Source organism: Andrographis paniculata, unplaced genomic scaffold (genome assembly GCF_009805555.1).
Source record: "Andrographis paniculata isolate CXL003 unplaced genomic scaffold, ASM980555v1 Contig80END, whole genome shotgun sequence".
NCBI classification, from domain to species: Eukaryota; Viridiplantae; Streptophyta; class Magnoliopsida; order Lamiales; family Acanthaceae; genus Andrographis; species Andrographis paniculata.
The window spans coordinates 3,982,807-3,996,746 of NW_026137618.1; the positions used below are offsets into that span (position 1 = coordinate 3,982,807).

General features: G+C 34.4%; 1 protein-coding gene across 1 annotated transcript; it reads left to right on the forward strand.

Annotated features, from left to right (window-relative positions):
• Nucleotides 1-3,700: 3,700 nt before the first annotated feature.
• LOC127240986 (putative late blight resistance protein homolog R1C-3) lies at nucleotides 3,701-4,825 on the forward strand. Its single transcript, XM_051259860.1, has 2 exons — nucleotides 3,701-3,729; nucleotides 3,835-4,825. Exons 1-2 carry the CDS (start codon nucleotides 3,701-3,703, stop codon nucleotides 4,823-4,825), a joined length of 1,020 nt encoding a protein of 339 aa, XP_051115817.1.
• Nucleotides 4,826-13,940: the final 9,115 nt, after the last annotated feature.

Below are 13,940 nucleotides of genomic sequence, written 5' to 3' on the forward strand. Positions count from 1 at the left end.
TGCCTATTTGATGTATTTGTCAAGTTGGGATATATGGATGAAGGAGTTGGATGATCCTTGAAATGGATTTAATTCCGCCACCTTTTCTTTGCCATGACGTTGCTCCACAAATGTTGTCATTTTATTTTGGGCAACTGGGGAAGATGGTTGCTGTTCGGTTGCATGGCCAGCTTCTTTAGGTTGTCCAGTTTTATGAGAAGTTTTTCGATGAGGGCGTCTTGTTGTTGCATGTGTTGAGACATCCCTTCAATGATTTTGGCCAATGCTGCAAGTTGATCTTCTATATTTGAAGCGTTGATAGTCATCACCGGAGCAGAGCTTGATGCGGTTAAATGACTTGAAATTGGCCGATGAGTATGTGGCATGAAAGTGCCTATGAAGCTTTGATCTTCCTCGCAGAGCAGACTTTGATCCACAATCTTTAGGTCCTCAATATTTGAAGCGTTGGTAGTCATTACCGGAATAGAGCTTGATGTGGTTGAATGACTTGCAGTTTCTTGAGGGGTGAACAATGCGGAGGTACTCTTGAAGCTTTCGTCCTCCTCATAGAGTAAGTTTTGCTCTGTGATTTTCGGATGTGCATCCTCGGAAAATGAGAGTACTCTTTTAGCCATGCTTCGTGTCATCACTCCAGCATTCGTTGAAGCACTTGAGGTTCTTGATGTAGTAGTAGCGACTCCTTTGGCGGCGGCGGCTAGAGCAACAGCTTTCGGCACAACGTTAGAAGTCTTGATCTTGTAGAAAGCCATTGATCGTTCGACGGAAAGAGAGATGAAAGGTAGAGTTGTCCCACTGGGGGTGCCAAAAATCTGTGGACAAAAAATTGTGTTATTTTTAATAAACACAAAATTTGTACAAATTATATTTGATTTGAATTTAAAGCGGGTCCTATTCTCTAAATGGGTCCTTTGATTCTCCTTTCGGGTCGATTTATTTTCCAACTTTGTTTTCGATGGCTTCTTTGATCCAAAGAGATTTGGTCTTCAGTTTGACTTTGCCGGTTTTTGGAGGGTTTTGGTCTCCGTGCGGGCGATTTGATCGTCAGCTTTGGAATTGATGTCTTTTTTTAGACGATCCGAGGCTTTGATCTTTGATTTGGCTTTGCCGCCTTTTGGAGGACTTTGGTCTCCGCATTGGCGATTTGATCATCGGCTTTGGATTTGTTGTCTTCTTTAGACAATCCGCGACTTTGACCTTCGCTTTAGCTTTGCCGCTTTTGGAGGACTTTGGTCTCCGCATTGGCGATTTGATCATCGTCTTTGGATTTGTTGTCTTCTTTAGACGATCCGCGACTTTGATCTTTAGTTTGCCTTTTCCGCCTTTTGAAGAGCTTCGGTCTCCATGTGGGCGATTTGATCCTCAACTTTGGATTTGATATCTTCTTTGGACGATCCGCAGCTTTGATCTTTGATTTGTTTTTGCCGCTTTTAGAGGTCTTTGGTCTCTGTGCGGGTGATTTGATCCTAAGCTTTGGATTTGATGTCCTCTTTAAACGATCCGCAGCTTTGATCTTTGAGAAGGTGGATTTGGTGCTCCATAACGCTTTTGGTGGCATATCCCTTTGACTTTTGGATCGAAGAGGGCCGAGTTGTTGCTTTGGTGAAGAATGCGATGAACACCTCGAAGCTTTAGGATGAACTTTGGAGACTTTCCCTTGGTTTTGACAAATTCCTCAACGGCTTTGAGAGCTTTGATCCTTGAAGAGGTGGATTTAGTGCTCCATAACGCTTTTGGCAGCGTGTCCCTTTGACTTTTGGATCGAAGAAGGCCTGGTTTGCGCCTTTTATGAAGAACGCGATGAACACCTCGAAGCTTTGAGAGAAACTTTGAAGACCTTCCCTTGGCTTTGACGAATTCCTCGACGGCTTTGAGAGCTTTGATCCTTCCTCCGGCTTGGACATACGACGAAGAACGTTAACTTCATCGATTCGTCAACCAATATTGGATCATTTGTCCAAATTAGTGACTTTCGATGAAGAACGCTTCGAAGGACACGAAGAACATGAAGAACAATACAGAGAGAGTCTAGAGACTTACCCCTTTGCTTGAATCCTCGATGCAACTTCGGTGTCTAATGAATTGGTCAAGGCTCCTATTTATAGGGAAGGGTGGCCTTGGCTTCCTTTTCGGATGGTGCCACGTGGATGGAAAGATTTTATAATCTTTCATTTTCCATCAGATGCTGCTTTCCATTCTTGACGGATTCGATTGTGCACCTTCCTTTCTCGACAAAATCTTCATATCATTGTTTTTTTTGGAAGATATTAATTTATATACTTCCTTTATTGACAAGATCTTTAGATCATTGCCTTTTTTGGAAGATATTAATTTATAGACTTCCTTTATTAACAAGATTAATTTATTTTGCTTCCAAATTTATTATGGCTCTATTTATGCACGCAATACTTGTATGATATATTCCATTTTAAGCATATTTTTGCATTAATGGTTGATATTTATTGTACAAAAATTAACATATGTGCATAATTAAATACCATATATTTATTTTATTGGAATTTTATTTTCTTCCAAAATACATGATATTTAATTGATTTTAGACATATATTTTTAATGTCTACAGCTGCGCACAAGAGACAGCTGGCTTGGGCCTTTGGGCCTGGGCGCCGGGCGTGTCACCTTCTGGCACGTTACAAATGGTATACAACAAGAAAATTATTATTTTTATAACGAAATGTTTTCATCTTTAAATTCTCTTTTTCCGTTACTAACAACATTAGAGACGGATTTAGAGATAGAATTATGGTAGCTACGTAAACTTTAAGAACGAAATTTCGTTACCAATATACTATTTTTTTTGGTAGTTTATTGCAATAATGCATGTTTTATTTTTTTATTATTTTTATATATGCATGTTTTAATTTTCTTTGTGAAATAAAAAATTACATGATTGGTATTAGTGAAATATGTCTAAACAGAATGTAATACAAGAAAATAGCATTTTTTGTAATAATATTTTTTCGTCCCTAAATCTACTTTTTTCATTACTAATGACATTAGGGACGAAAATTCCGTTCTTAAGGTTCACATAACTAACGTCATCCGTCCCTAATTTTTGTTACAAGAAAATAGCATTTTTGTAACAATATTTTTTTGGTCCTTAAATCTACTTTTTCCGTTACTAATGACAAATATGTTATTTTTTTCGTAGTGATGTATAATTTGATGATAATCAAAAATAAAATTGATTTGGTTGCAAATTTCTTAGTGAAATGCATGTGTTGGATTTTTGTTTTTTTATACTAGGTAGCTGGTTTATTGATTCATTCCTCCGTATGTTCTTTGTGAATAATAAAATGTTATGTGTATAAATCAAATTGCTTGTTTCTATAGAAAAATTAGTTAAAAATGGGCATGTTTTCCTAAAATAAAACTAATTGTGAAAATATAGGAATACATTAATGTTTGTTGTTTTATTTCTATGTGGTTGATTGCTTGTATTCTTTAATTGATCTTTGTGGATAATTAAATTTGATTGTCAGTTAGCATTATGTGGATTATATTTGTGATGTGTTTCCTTCAGTGTTCTATGTAATATAAATTGATATGAATCTTTAAAAACCATGTGTATTATTTGGATTGTATGTTGATTTTTTGTGGTCTAGTAGCTTTTCTGTGATTAAAGCATATTGTGTCCCAAATTGATTGTTTTCTATGTGATTGTTGTCTACGTGACTATGTGATGTGTATTCTTTATTGCTATACCTCGAGGTTAGGTTTTATGGTTATGTTCTCGGGTATTCTTAGTAATAGTGTTTAGCCTTTTTGAGTGCTTTGTGGTGTTTCGTCATGTACAAACTTTCCAACTTCTTCCAGAGGCCAACAACAGTTCGTAATCGGAAACTTTGATGATATTGTGGGAGTGATCCAAAAGATTAACTCTATAAAAGAAGAGCTGTTGGTGGAGGACGCCTTATTGCAATCTGGAAAACAACAAAAAGCATCCGATCATGGCGGCATTTCAGTAGCTAGCTTGGAGGTTGCTCTCTCTGGAAGACAGCTCCACGACAAGACTACAATTCTTGGATTCGATGAACATTTCAATGTAGTTATAGATTTTCTGACTAGAGATGAATGTGCACTCCAAATCATCCCCATTGTAGCGATGGGTGGTATTGGTAAAACTACTCTAGCTAAAGCTGTTTTCAATAGCCAATGTATCGTCGACCACTTTAATAGGCGTATTTGGATTACAATATCACAAGAATATACTGTTCAAGACATTCTATCAGGTCTTCTACATGATGGGGAAGTTAAAACACGCGATGGAGATTCTGATAGATTAGTGGAGGCTTTGCACAAGGAATTATTTGGCAGACGATATTTAATTGTTATGGATGATGTGTGGAGTGAAAAGGCCTGGAATGATTTAAGAATTTGTCTTCCAGATTACAATAATAGGAGCCGGATTGTCATGACTACTCGGCTTGCAAATGTGGCTGGTTATCTGAACCCTCACAACTCTTATCCGATGACTTTTCTAGACCAGAATAAAAGTTGGAGTTTATTTTGTCAGATGGTCTTCGCAAATGACAATTGTCCATATCCAGAATTAGAATCATTTGCGCGAAAAATTGTCCGAAGTTGCAATGGACTTCCGTTAGAAATTATTGTAATTGGCGGCCTACTTGCAAAGTCTGACATGTCTCCAAAATATTGGGAGTCTGTCGCGGACAATGTCAGCTCCTATGTTAATTGTGAACATGATGAGCATTGCTTAAAGAGATTGTCTTTGATTTATAAAGCCAATCCACCTGAAGCCATGTTTCCTCTATATGAGCTCTTATCCCGAAGACTGTCGGATTGAAGTTGACGAATTTATTCGAGTGTGGATAGCTAATGGATTGATAAGAGAAATGAATAGTATAAATCTGGAGGACACTGCTACAGATTTTCTGGATGATCTTATTGCCAGGAATCTAGTTTTTATACGATAAACTGGGATCTATTGTGGTATTCATGATCTGTTACGAGACTTGGGTGCAAAAGAATATAACAAGGAGCTGTTTATTCGATCACCAAAGGTGCAAGACTCAATAGATGCTAGATCAAAAAAGATAAGCTTTCTTTGTACCCAGGAAACCAGCCATCAAGATGCTACAGATGTCCTGAAATTTGTTCTTTTATCCCAATCACAGTCATCACAAGAAATTCATCGATCCCTTTGTGATGCTTGCAGAGTGGTGTATTCACATGTTCAAGGGGGAAGGCTGGTGGAATCCATGGTTGAGGAGAATGATCAATTAGAGTTTCTGCATCCCAAGTCTGCTTTCATGGGCACCATTGACAAGTTGAAACATGTTCTGAGATCACATGTTAAAGGTGGAAGGCTGAATAAAACCATGGTTAAGGGGTATGATCAATTAGTATTTGTGCATCCGACTCAAGTTCGTTATGTTTCTATATTGTTTCCATTCAAATTATGAGATCTGTTCTAACACTTCACTTTCTATGGAATCTTCAGTTTCTAAAGCTACATTTTAGACGAGGAGTATTTTTCACCGGTGAAGTGTGGAAAATGCCACAGCTTAGGCATTTCATATTTAGCGGGGGTGGCTTCATGTTGGCAGATCCTCCAGGAGTTTCTGCAACTCATGTTGAGGAGTAAGGCTTAATTATTCTCAAAATTCTGCAGATGCTCTCTGGAATTAAGAATTTCAAGTGCACCAAACATGTCTTGGACATAATTCCTGAGCTAAAGACATAGGATGTCTCATATAATTATGACTTTAAAGCAAGCATGGACCATTCTCTTTGTAATCTTGTCCGACTCCCGAATCTTCAGTCATTAAAAATATCAAATGCTCCAGACAACATTGCCTTTCCAAGTTCTCTTAAAGAGTTGCTCCTGTGGCACTCTAGATCGAAAATTCCTTGGAGTGGTATGTCGATAATTGGCTTATTACCCAATCTACAGAAACTTGAGTTGATTTATGCCACTAAAGGGTCTGAATGGAATCCAGTTGAGGCTGACTTTGTTCGATTAAGAGATTTGAGTATTATTTGTAACAGTTTAGTGCAGTGGAGAGCTGATAAAGGAACATTTCTGTTGGTATAAATTTTGTTTGATGAATCGGGGATCCACTGAATGATCAGACAACCAACTGGTGCTAAACTGTCCATGCTGTCTGCTGATGTGGAATGTTTTGCAACATATTTTCTGAGATGGAAAAAGTCTTTTTGAAAAATAAAAAGGCAATTCAAATCCTACATATTTCAAAGGCAAAAAGTACAAGAGAAATTGTGCTAGCATTGATTTGGAAAGTCAAAAGAATAGGAAGAAAAAAGAAGGGAAACTCAGTCCCTTTGGGATCCGTAGACAGATCAGACAACCAATTAGCTATTTGTAAGACTGCAACCTGCTCAAGTTCATGGTTTGAAGTATGATGTTCTTGTCATTGAAAAAGCTTTAAGGTGAGACAAAATATATATCTCACAGACATAGTTAGTCTTCAGGCCACTTCTACCCTGTCCTACTTCATACAAAGACAAAAGGGCTTTGTTCCACGAGCTTGCATACAAAAAGAGGTCAAATTTGAAGGAAGAAAAAGTCTATCACTCTCATTACCAAAAGAGGTAATATTTGATTATCATCTCTTCCTAGGACATTTACGAGGATATAGACCTGTCAAATTTCGTCTTTTATGGTCAGATACATGTCTTTGAATATGTCCAAATTTGTTTGACCTATTGGAAGATTGTTGTGTCGAATTTTTATTGGCCAAAGGAAAGGTTGTATATCCTATATATACATACTTCCTAAGTTTGTTGTTCTTTAAGTTTTTCATGATTCATTGAGACAGAATTAGGAGTGAGTTTCATGAGCTTAGAGCTAGAAACTTAGAGTTCTTCTCATCAGTATTTCCTTATGAAAAGCTGAAATCTCATGGTGTAATAAGTTGAGTCATACTTCTTGTTGAGAGGGAGTGTACTATTTTATTTTGAGGTATTTTCGTTGTGTGGTTAGGCCATGTTTTGAGTAGAAAATTTTGAGAAGATTTTCTCTACAACTTGAGTTTGAACCTGGTCAAAATTGCTGGAGATTCGAAGCCAAAAATCAAATCCTTAAGGGATCGTTGTTGTATGCTGTGTTGACAAACCGCCGAGTGTTTGTTTGGTGCAAAGGGGATTCCAAGGAGAGTTGAAGGAGGAAAGGGTGAAGCTGCCTACACCCTCATCCAATCTCGGAGCACAAGCCAACGGAGGTCGCGGCCTTGCACACTTGCCTTTGTGAAGGAAGGTGCACTTGCATGTGGTAGGGAAACCAATGCATTTTAATTGAGTTTTTGTGACTAGAGATTTATGGAGTTTGTGTGAGGAATTTTGTATCTTGTTCCTGCCTTAGTCATAGTGGAATTACCCTAAGTTGGTACCCCCCAGACGTAGGGCGGTTGAAGGCCGAACTGGGTCAACAAACGCTGGTGTGCTGTTTGTTTCGATTCACTCTGCACTATACTTTTTGTTGCTTGTTCGTTCTTCGAATCTCAAGCAGACAACATAACTCTGAACACAACAAACATTTTCAGTTTGCATTCCATTCCGCTGCATCGTTCAAGAAAGATCAGGATTGAAGTTTAAGGCGTATAAATACATCTTGTGGGACCATCAATTTCCCTACTTGAGTTGCTTAGACTGTTCGATTTAACCTAGTTGGAAGAAATCCCTTCAGGCATTGGATAGATTCCAACATTATGTAGAATTGAATTGAATGGATGTAGTGGATCTGTTATCAGTTCGACATACCTATGGAAGGAACAACATATCATAAAAGCTTTGGGATGAACTTTGGATGCTCTTCATTGGCTTTGATGGATTCTTCAACGAATTTTGGAGCTTTGATCCTTGAAGAGGTGGAGTTGGTGCTCCATAATAGTTTTGGCAGCGTATCCCTTTGACTTTTGGATCGAAGAGGGCCGAATTGATGCTTTGATGAAGAACGCGATGAACACCTTGAAGCTTTGGGATGAACTTTGAATGCTCTTCCTTGGCTTTGATGGATTCTTCAACGACTTTTGGAGCTTTGATCCTTGAAGATGTGGATTTGGTGCTCTATAACACTTTTGGCGGCATATCCCTTTGACGTTTGGATCAAAGAGGGCCGAGTTGATACTTGGTGAAGAACGCGATGAACACCTTGAAGCTTTGGGGATGAACTTTGGATGTTCTTACTTGGCTTTGATGGATTCTTCAACAACTTTTGGAGCTTTGATCATTCAAGAGGTGGATTTGGTGCTCCATAACACTTTTGGCGGCGTGTCCATTTGACTTTTGGATCGAAGAGGGCCTGGTTGATGCTTTTTTGAAGAATGCGATGAACACCTTGAAGCTTTGGGATGAACTTTGGTTGCTCTTCCTTGGCTTTGATGGATTCTTCAACGTCTTTTGGAGCTTTGATCCTTGAGAGGTGGTTTTGGTGCTCCATAACACTTTTGGCGGCATGTCCCTTTGACTTTTGGATCGAAGAGGGCCTGGTTGATGCTTTGTTGAAGAACGCGATGAACACCTTGAAGTTTTGGGATGAACTTTGGATGCTTTTTCTTGGCTTTGATGAATTCTTCGACGGCTTTTGGAGCTTTGATCCATGATGAGGTGGATTTGGTGCTCCATAACACTTTTGGCGGCATGTCCCTTTGACTTTTGAATCGAAGAGGGCCTGCTTGATGCTTTGTTGAAGAACGCAATAAACACCTTGAAGCTTTGTGATGAACTTTGGATGCTTTTCCTTGGCTTTGATAAATTCTTCGACGGCTTTTGGAGCTTTGATCCCTGAAGAGGTGGATTTGGTGCTCCATAATACTTTTGGCGGCGTGTCCCTTTGACTTTTGGATTGAAGAGGGCTTAGTTGATGCTTTGTTGAATAACGCGATGAACATCTCGAAGTTTTGAGAGGAACTTTGGAGACCTTCGCTTGGTTTTAATGAATTCCTCAACGGATTTGGAAGCTTTGATCATTCCTCCGACTTGGACATACGATGAAGAACGTTAACTTCATCGATTCGTCAACTAATATTGGATCATTTGTCCAAATCGGTAACTTTTCGATGAAGAACACTTCGAAGGACATGAAGAACATGAAGAACAATACAGAGAAAGTTTAGAGACTTACCATTTTCTTGAATCCTCAATGTAACTCCGGTGTGTCAAATGAACTGACCATGGCTCCTATTTATAGGGAAGGGGTGGCCTTGACTTCCTTTTTTAATGGTGCCACATGGCGCGTCTTGATTGGCCAACATGAAGATTTTATAATTTTTCCTTTTCCATCAGATGCTGTTTTCCATTCCCGAAGGATTTGATTGCGCGCCTTCCTTTCTTGCCAAAATCTTTATATCATTGTGTTTTTCAGAAGATATTAATTTATATACTTCCTTTATTGCTGTCAAATTCATTATGGCTCTATTTATGTATGTAATATTTGTACGATATCTTCCATTTTAAGAAGATTTTGCATTAATGATTGATTTTTATTGTACAAAAATTAATATATGTGCATAATTAAATATCAAATATTTATTTTATTGAAATTTTATTTTCTTCCAAAATATTTGATATTTAATTGAATTTAGACATATATTTTTAATGTCTACAATATTATATCAAATATTTTCCTAGTTCAAAATTGTATGATTTTCCAAATCAAAATTCCAAAACTCTAACATTCAAAAAGAATTGCAAAGGTTAAAATTTTCTGTAAAATATATTATTTTATTTTACAATATATGACATTAAGGTCGTTTCTCAGTTCTAATGTCTCAGACAAAAAAATAAAATCAGACCACAATATGTGACTATTAATGACTTTAAAGGGTATTTAGTTGGATCGAAGCGCAACAATGTGATGTTAATAACATTTAATGCCAAGATGAAGTGTATGTTTGTTATAGAAAATTGATGGCAGGAAATAGAAATGTTTCCATTTATTTTGTTGGATTGTAGCGCAACTATCTATTTTTATTTATATATTTTCATTTCTCTCTCATATTCAGAGTAATAGAGAGAAATGATACAGTATAATGTTTAATTTTTTTTTTTGTACTATTTAATTTTTATATATATTTTTAAATTATACTATTTCAATTTTACAAATAAATTATATCTAATTTATTATTTAAGTATTTATTTTTTATAATTTTTTTTAAAAAAAATCACCAAAAATATTTTTTCATGAATTTTCATTTGTTAAATTTTTTTTTTCGATTAATTATTTTTTTTTTACATTCTTTATTTTACCAAACAAGTAAATTAATTCTGTTCTCTGCTCAATTCCTTTTTATTTGCAATTTCATTCTCTACTTCTATTTCTTTCCAATTTAATTCTCTGTACCAAACGCCCCTCGTTTGTTATAAGGAATTCATAGCATTTTTTTATATTTGAATTAGAGAAATTAAAGTCGATAAATAAATCATTTTATTTCTTTTCCATATCCAGAAAATAGAGATAAATGGATATTGACGCAGTATATTTATTTACTTTTAACTTTTTTGTACTATTTAATTTTTATAATTTATTTTGAAACTATATTATTCAATCTTACAACATATCACATTTAATTTATTACCCAAGTCTTTAATTTTTATTTATTTATTTTTTAAAAAAATTACACTAAAATCCGATCCTAGAAAATGTCATATCTAATTTATTATTTTTTTAAAAAAATCACCAAAAATATTTATTCATGTATTCTCGCTCGGCAAAACTTTCTCTTGTTCAATAATCATTTATTCTTAATCAATCTATCTAGATAGTTGTATTTTTTTTTTTACATTTTTCAACTTAATTATCTGTTTTACTAAACAATATAATTGAAAACCATTCTCTACTGAATTTATATTTTTTTTCAATCATATTCTCTACTATTATTTTTTTTTGTAATTCCATTCTCTTTACCAACCGCCTCTTATAGACATTGAAAATCGAGAATTCCGATGTCAAAGGAGATAAAAGACCTAATTCTATAAAATTGATAAAGGAAGAGCAAGAGAGGAGGGGGAACACTCCCAAATAAGCATGCTTATCTTTAGTTTAGTCTTATTTCGTTTGATTCCTTGCATTTTTACTAATAAGCTTATCCCATGTAATTTATTTATCTAATCAACAATTTTTTCATTTCAACATTTTTTTTTTGTTTTATTTTTACTTTTATTTTATTTTTTTGTATTCAATCCATTATTTGCAAAGAAGTTTGAAAAATTTTCGAGTGGAAAATTTTATCCGATCAAACCTCGAAAACAAATATACGAATTGTGTTAGCACATAAATGGTCTAAAAATTAGGCTTGGGGTAATATTCTTTGGCCTTTAGTTTTGGATTTGGGTTTGGATTAAGGGCTAAAGGAATTGGGCCGAGTTGGGTGGGTCGGACTAAGCAGTGTGCAACTCTTTCAATATTATCGAGAGACTTATTAGGTTAGATTTTGAACAATCAAATTTTTCAATATACTTCACCTATTTTGGTCATGATTTTAACAAAATCTCAAATATATATTTATATAAATCTACGAACAAATGTTATGTAGACTAAACATATCACATGTAGAACACATAAATCCTAACATGCACCTAGATTGATCACACATCAACCTAACACGTAGTACACACATTTACTACAAAAAATAAGTACACAAGCAAGTTTAAACAAATTTAACACAATGAACCTACAGATTCTAAGTGAGCACACAAGCTACCACACAATCCAGCAACACATTGTATTCACAATGGAAAGTAATCACAAGCGGAATACAAAACTTAGAATTTCATAACATGAGCTCCACCTTATTTGACGTTAACTAAAGAACACTCAACTCTAGACACTCATAAATATCTTAGGCATTAAACTCTACGGCTCTAGCACACACCTTTACGTACTAAGCACAAAGTCCTACGGCCTAAGCATTAAGATTGATTGACCACTATCGCTAAGATCTCTAGAGACATATTCACTTAGAATATTCTAACCAGAAAGAACACTCAACAATTTGGGAGGAACACAAAGCACTAAACTTCTAGTTCGGAGCACCACATAGTACTCAAAAAAGGCCGAACACTATCACTAAGAATACCGATAACACAACCACAAAGCCTAACCTCGCGGTATACTAAGAAAGAATACACATCAAATAGTCACATAGACAACAATCAATTTGAGACACTATGCTTTAATCATACAAAAACTACTAGACCATAAAAAATAACATACAATCCAAATAATACACATGGTCTTAAAGATTCATGTCAATTTATATTACACAGAACACTGAAGGAAACACATTACAAAGATAATCCACATAATGCTAACTAACAATCAAATTTATTCAGAAATATCAATCAAAGAATACAAGAAATTAATCACATAGAAATCAAACAACAAACATTAATGTATTTCTATATTTTCACAATTAGTTTTATTTTAGGAACACATGCCCATTTTTAACTAATTTTCCTATAGAAACAAGCAATTTGATTTATACACATAACAAATTTTATTATTCACAAAGAACATGTGGAGGAATGACTGAACCAACCACGTAGTATACAAAAAACAAGAATCCAACATATACATTTTAACCAATAAATTATATAATGCAATTAAATCAATTATATTCTTAATTATCATCTAATTATAAATCACTACAAAAAAATAACATATTTATAACAAAAATTAGGGACATATGACATTAGCTATGTAAACTTTAGGGACGGAATTTCCGTCCTAATGTCAGTAGTATCGGAAAAGGTGAATTTAGAGACAAAAAAATATTGTTAAAAAAATTCTATTTTATTATATTACATTCCTTTTAGACATATTTCACTAATATCAATCATGTAATTTTTTATTTGACAAAGAAAATTAAAACATACATATATATATATATAAATAATTAAACATTCATTACTGCAAATAATTGGATAGCACTACTAAAAATTTTCATAAGACTATCAACAAACCAAGGAACAAACAATCAAAGGATCAAGACATAATTCCAAAAACTTCACAAAAAAATCAAAGAAACATCAATATATTTCAAGATTATTAACCAATCATCAAGAATCCATAGCCAATTAAATACCGAAAGTTTCAACATATTATGAACCACATTTTCTTCAAGAAAAATAATATACCAAAAAAGTAAAGGGAGATGATCTTTTACCACGGGTCGAGTTCAACCAAACTCGAATAAAAAAATTAAAATATCACAATCGGTAGTCAGACTCGAATACTATTGTTGTGAATTTATATCCTGGATCGTTGAACTTTGCAAATCAAACATCGTAAACAAATATACAAATTGAGCTAGACACATAAATGAACAAAGAATTGGAGTTAGAGTAAAATGGTATAGGCTTTATAGGTTTGTGTTTGGATAAGAGCTAAAAGAATTGGGCTAAATTCGATAAGCCGGGCTAAGGAGTGAACAAACTCTTTCAATATTATCATGGGACATATTGGATTAGGCTTCCAACAACAAAAAATTTTAACAACATAATTATTTTTTATTTAAAATATCACATTTAAACTATTAAATTTTTACTAATTGTGCATACAACCCAAAAAATAAAGTATGTTTAGATATGTTCTAAACACATTTAAGAGTTCTTGTAATATAATTCAAAAATAAAAAATAAAAATCCCATTAAATAATTATTTTCTATCCCCATTAAATAATTAGTTGCCCATTAAAAAAAAAACTTTTAGTTTGATGCTCTTCCACCTGAGCTATCACCGCAACATAATTATTTATATCTTACATATGCATACACACTATATATATTCAGTTATATTATATATATACACAATTATTCACACTGTCATCCAAATTTTTTTTTTTTATTATTCAAATTTATTCATGTTTCATCTTTTAGTGAAATAATACTATTTTTCTATTTTTTTTTTTACTAAAAAAATAAATTTTTTTATTTTTATC

Coding starts and splice junctions, on each gene's coding strand:
- LOC127240986 (XM_051259860.1), top strand. CDS start 3,701: ATGTGTATTCTTTATTGCTATACCTCGAG. Junction 3,730..3,834: donor CTTTATTGCTATACCTCGAG/GTTAGGTTTTAT, acceptor AACTTCTTCCAG/AGGCCAACAACAGTTCGTAA.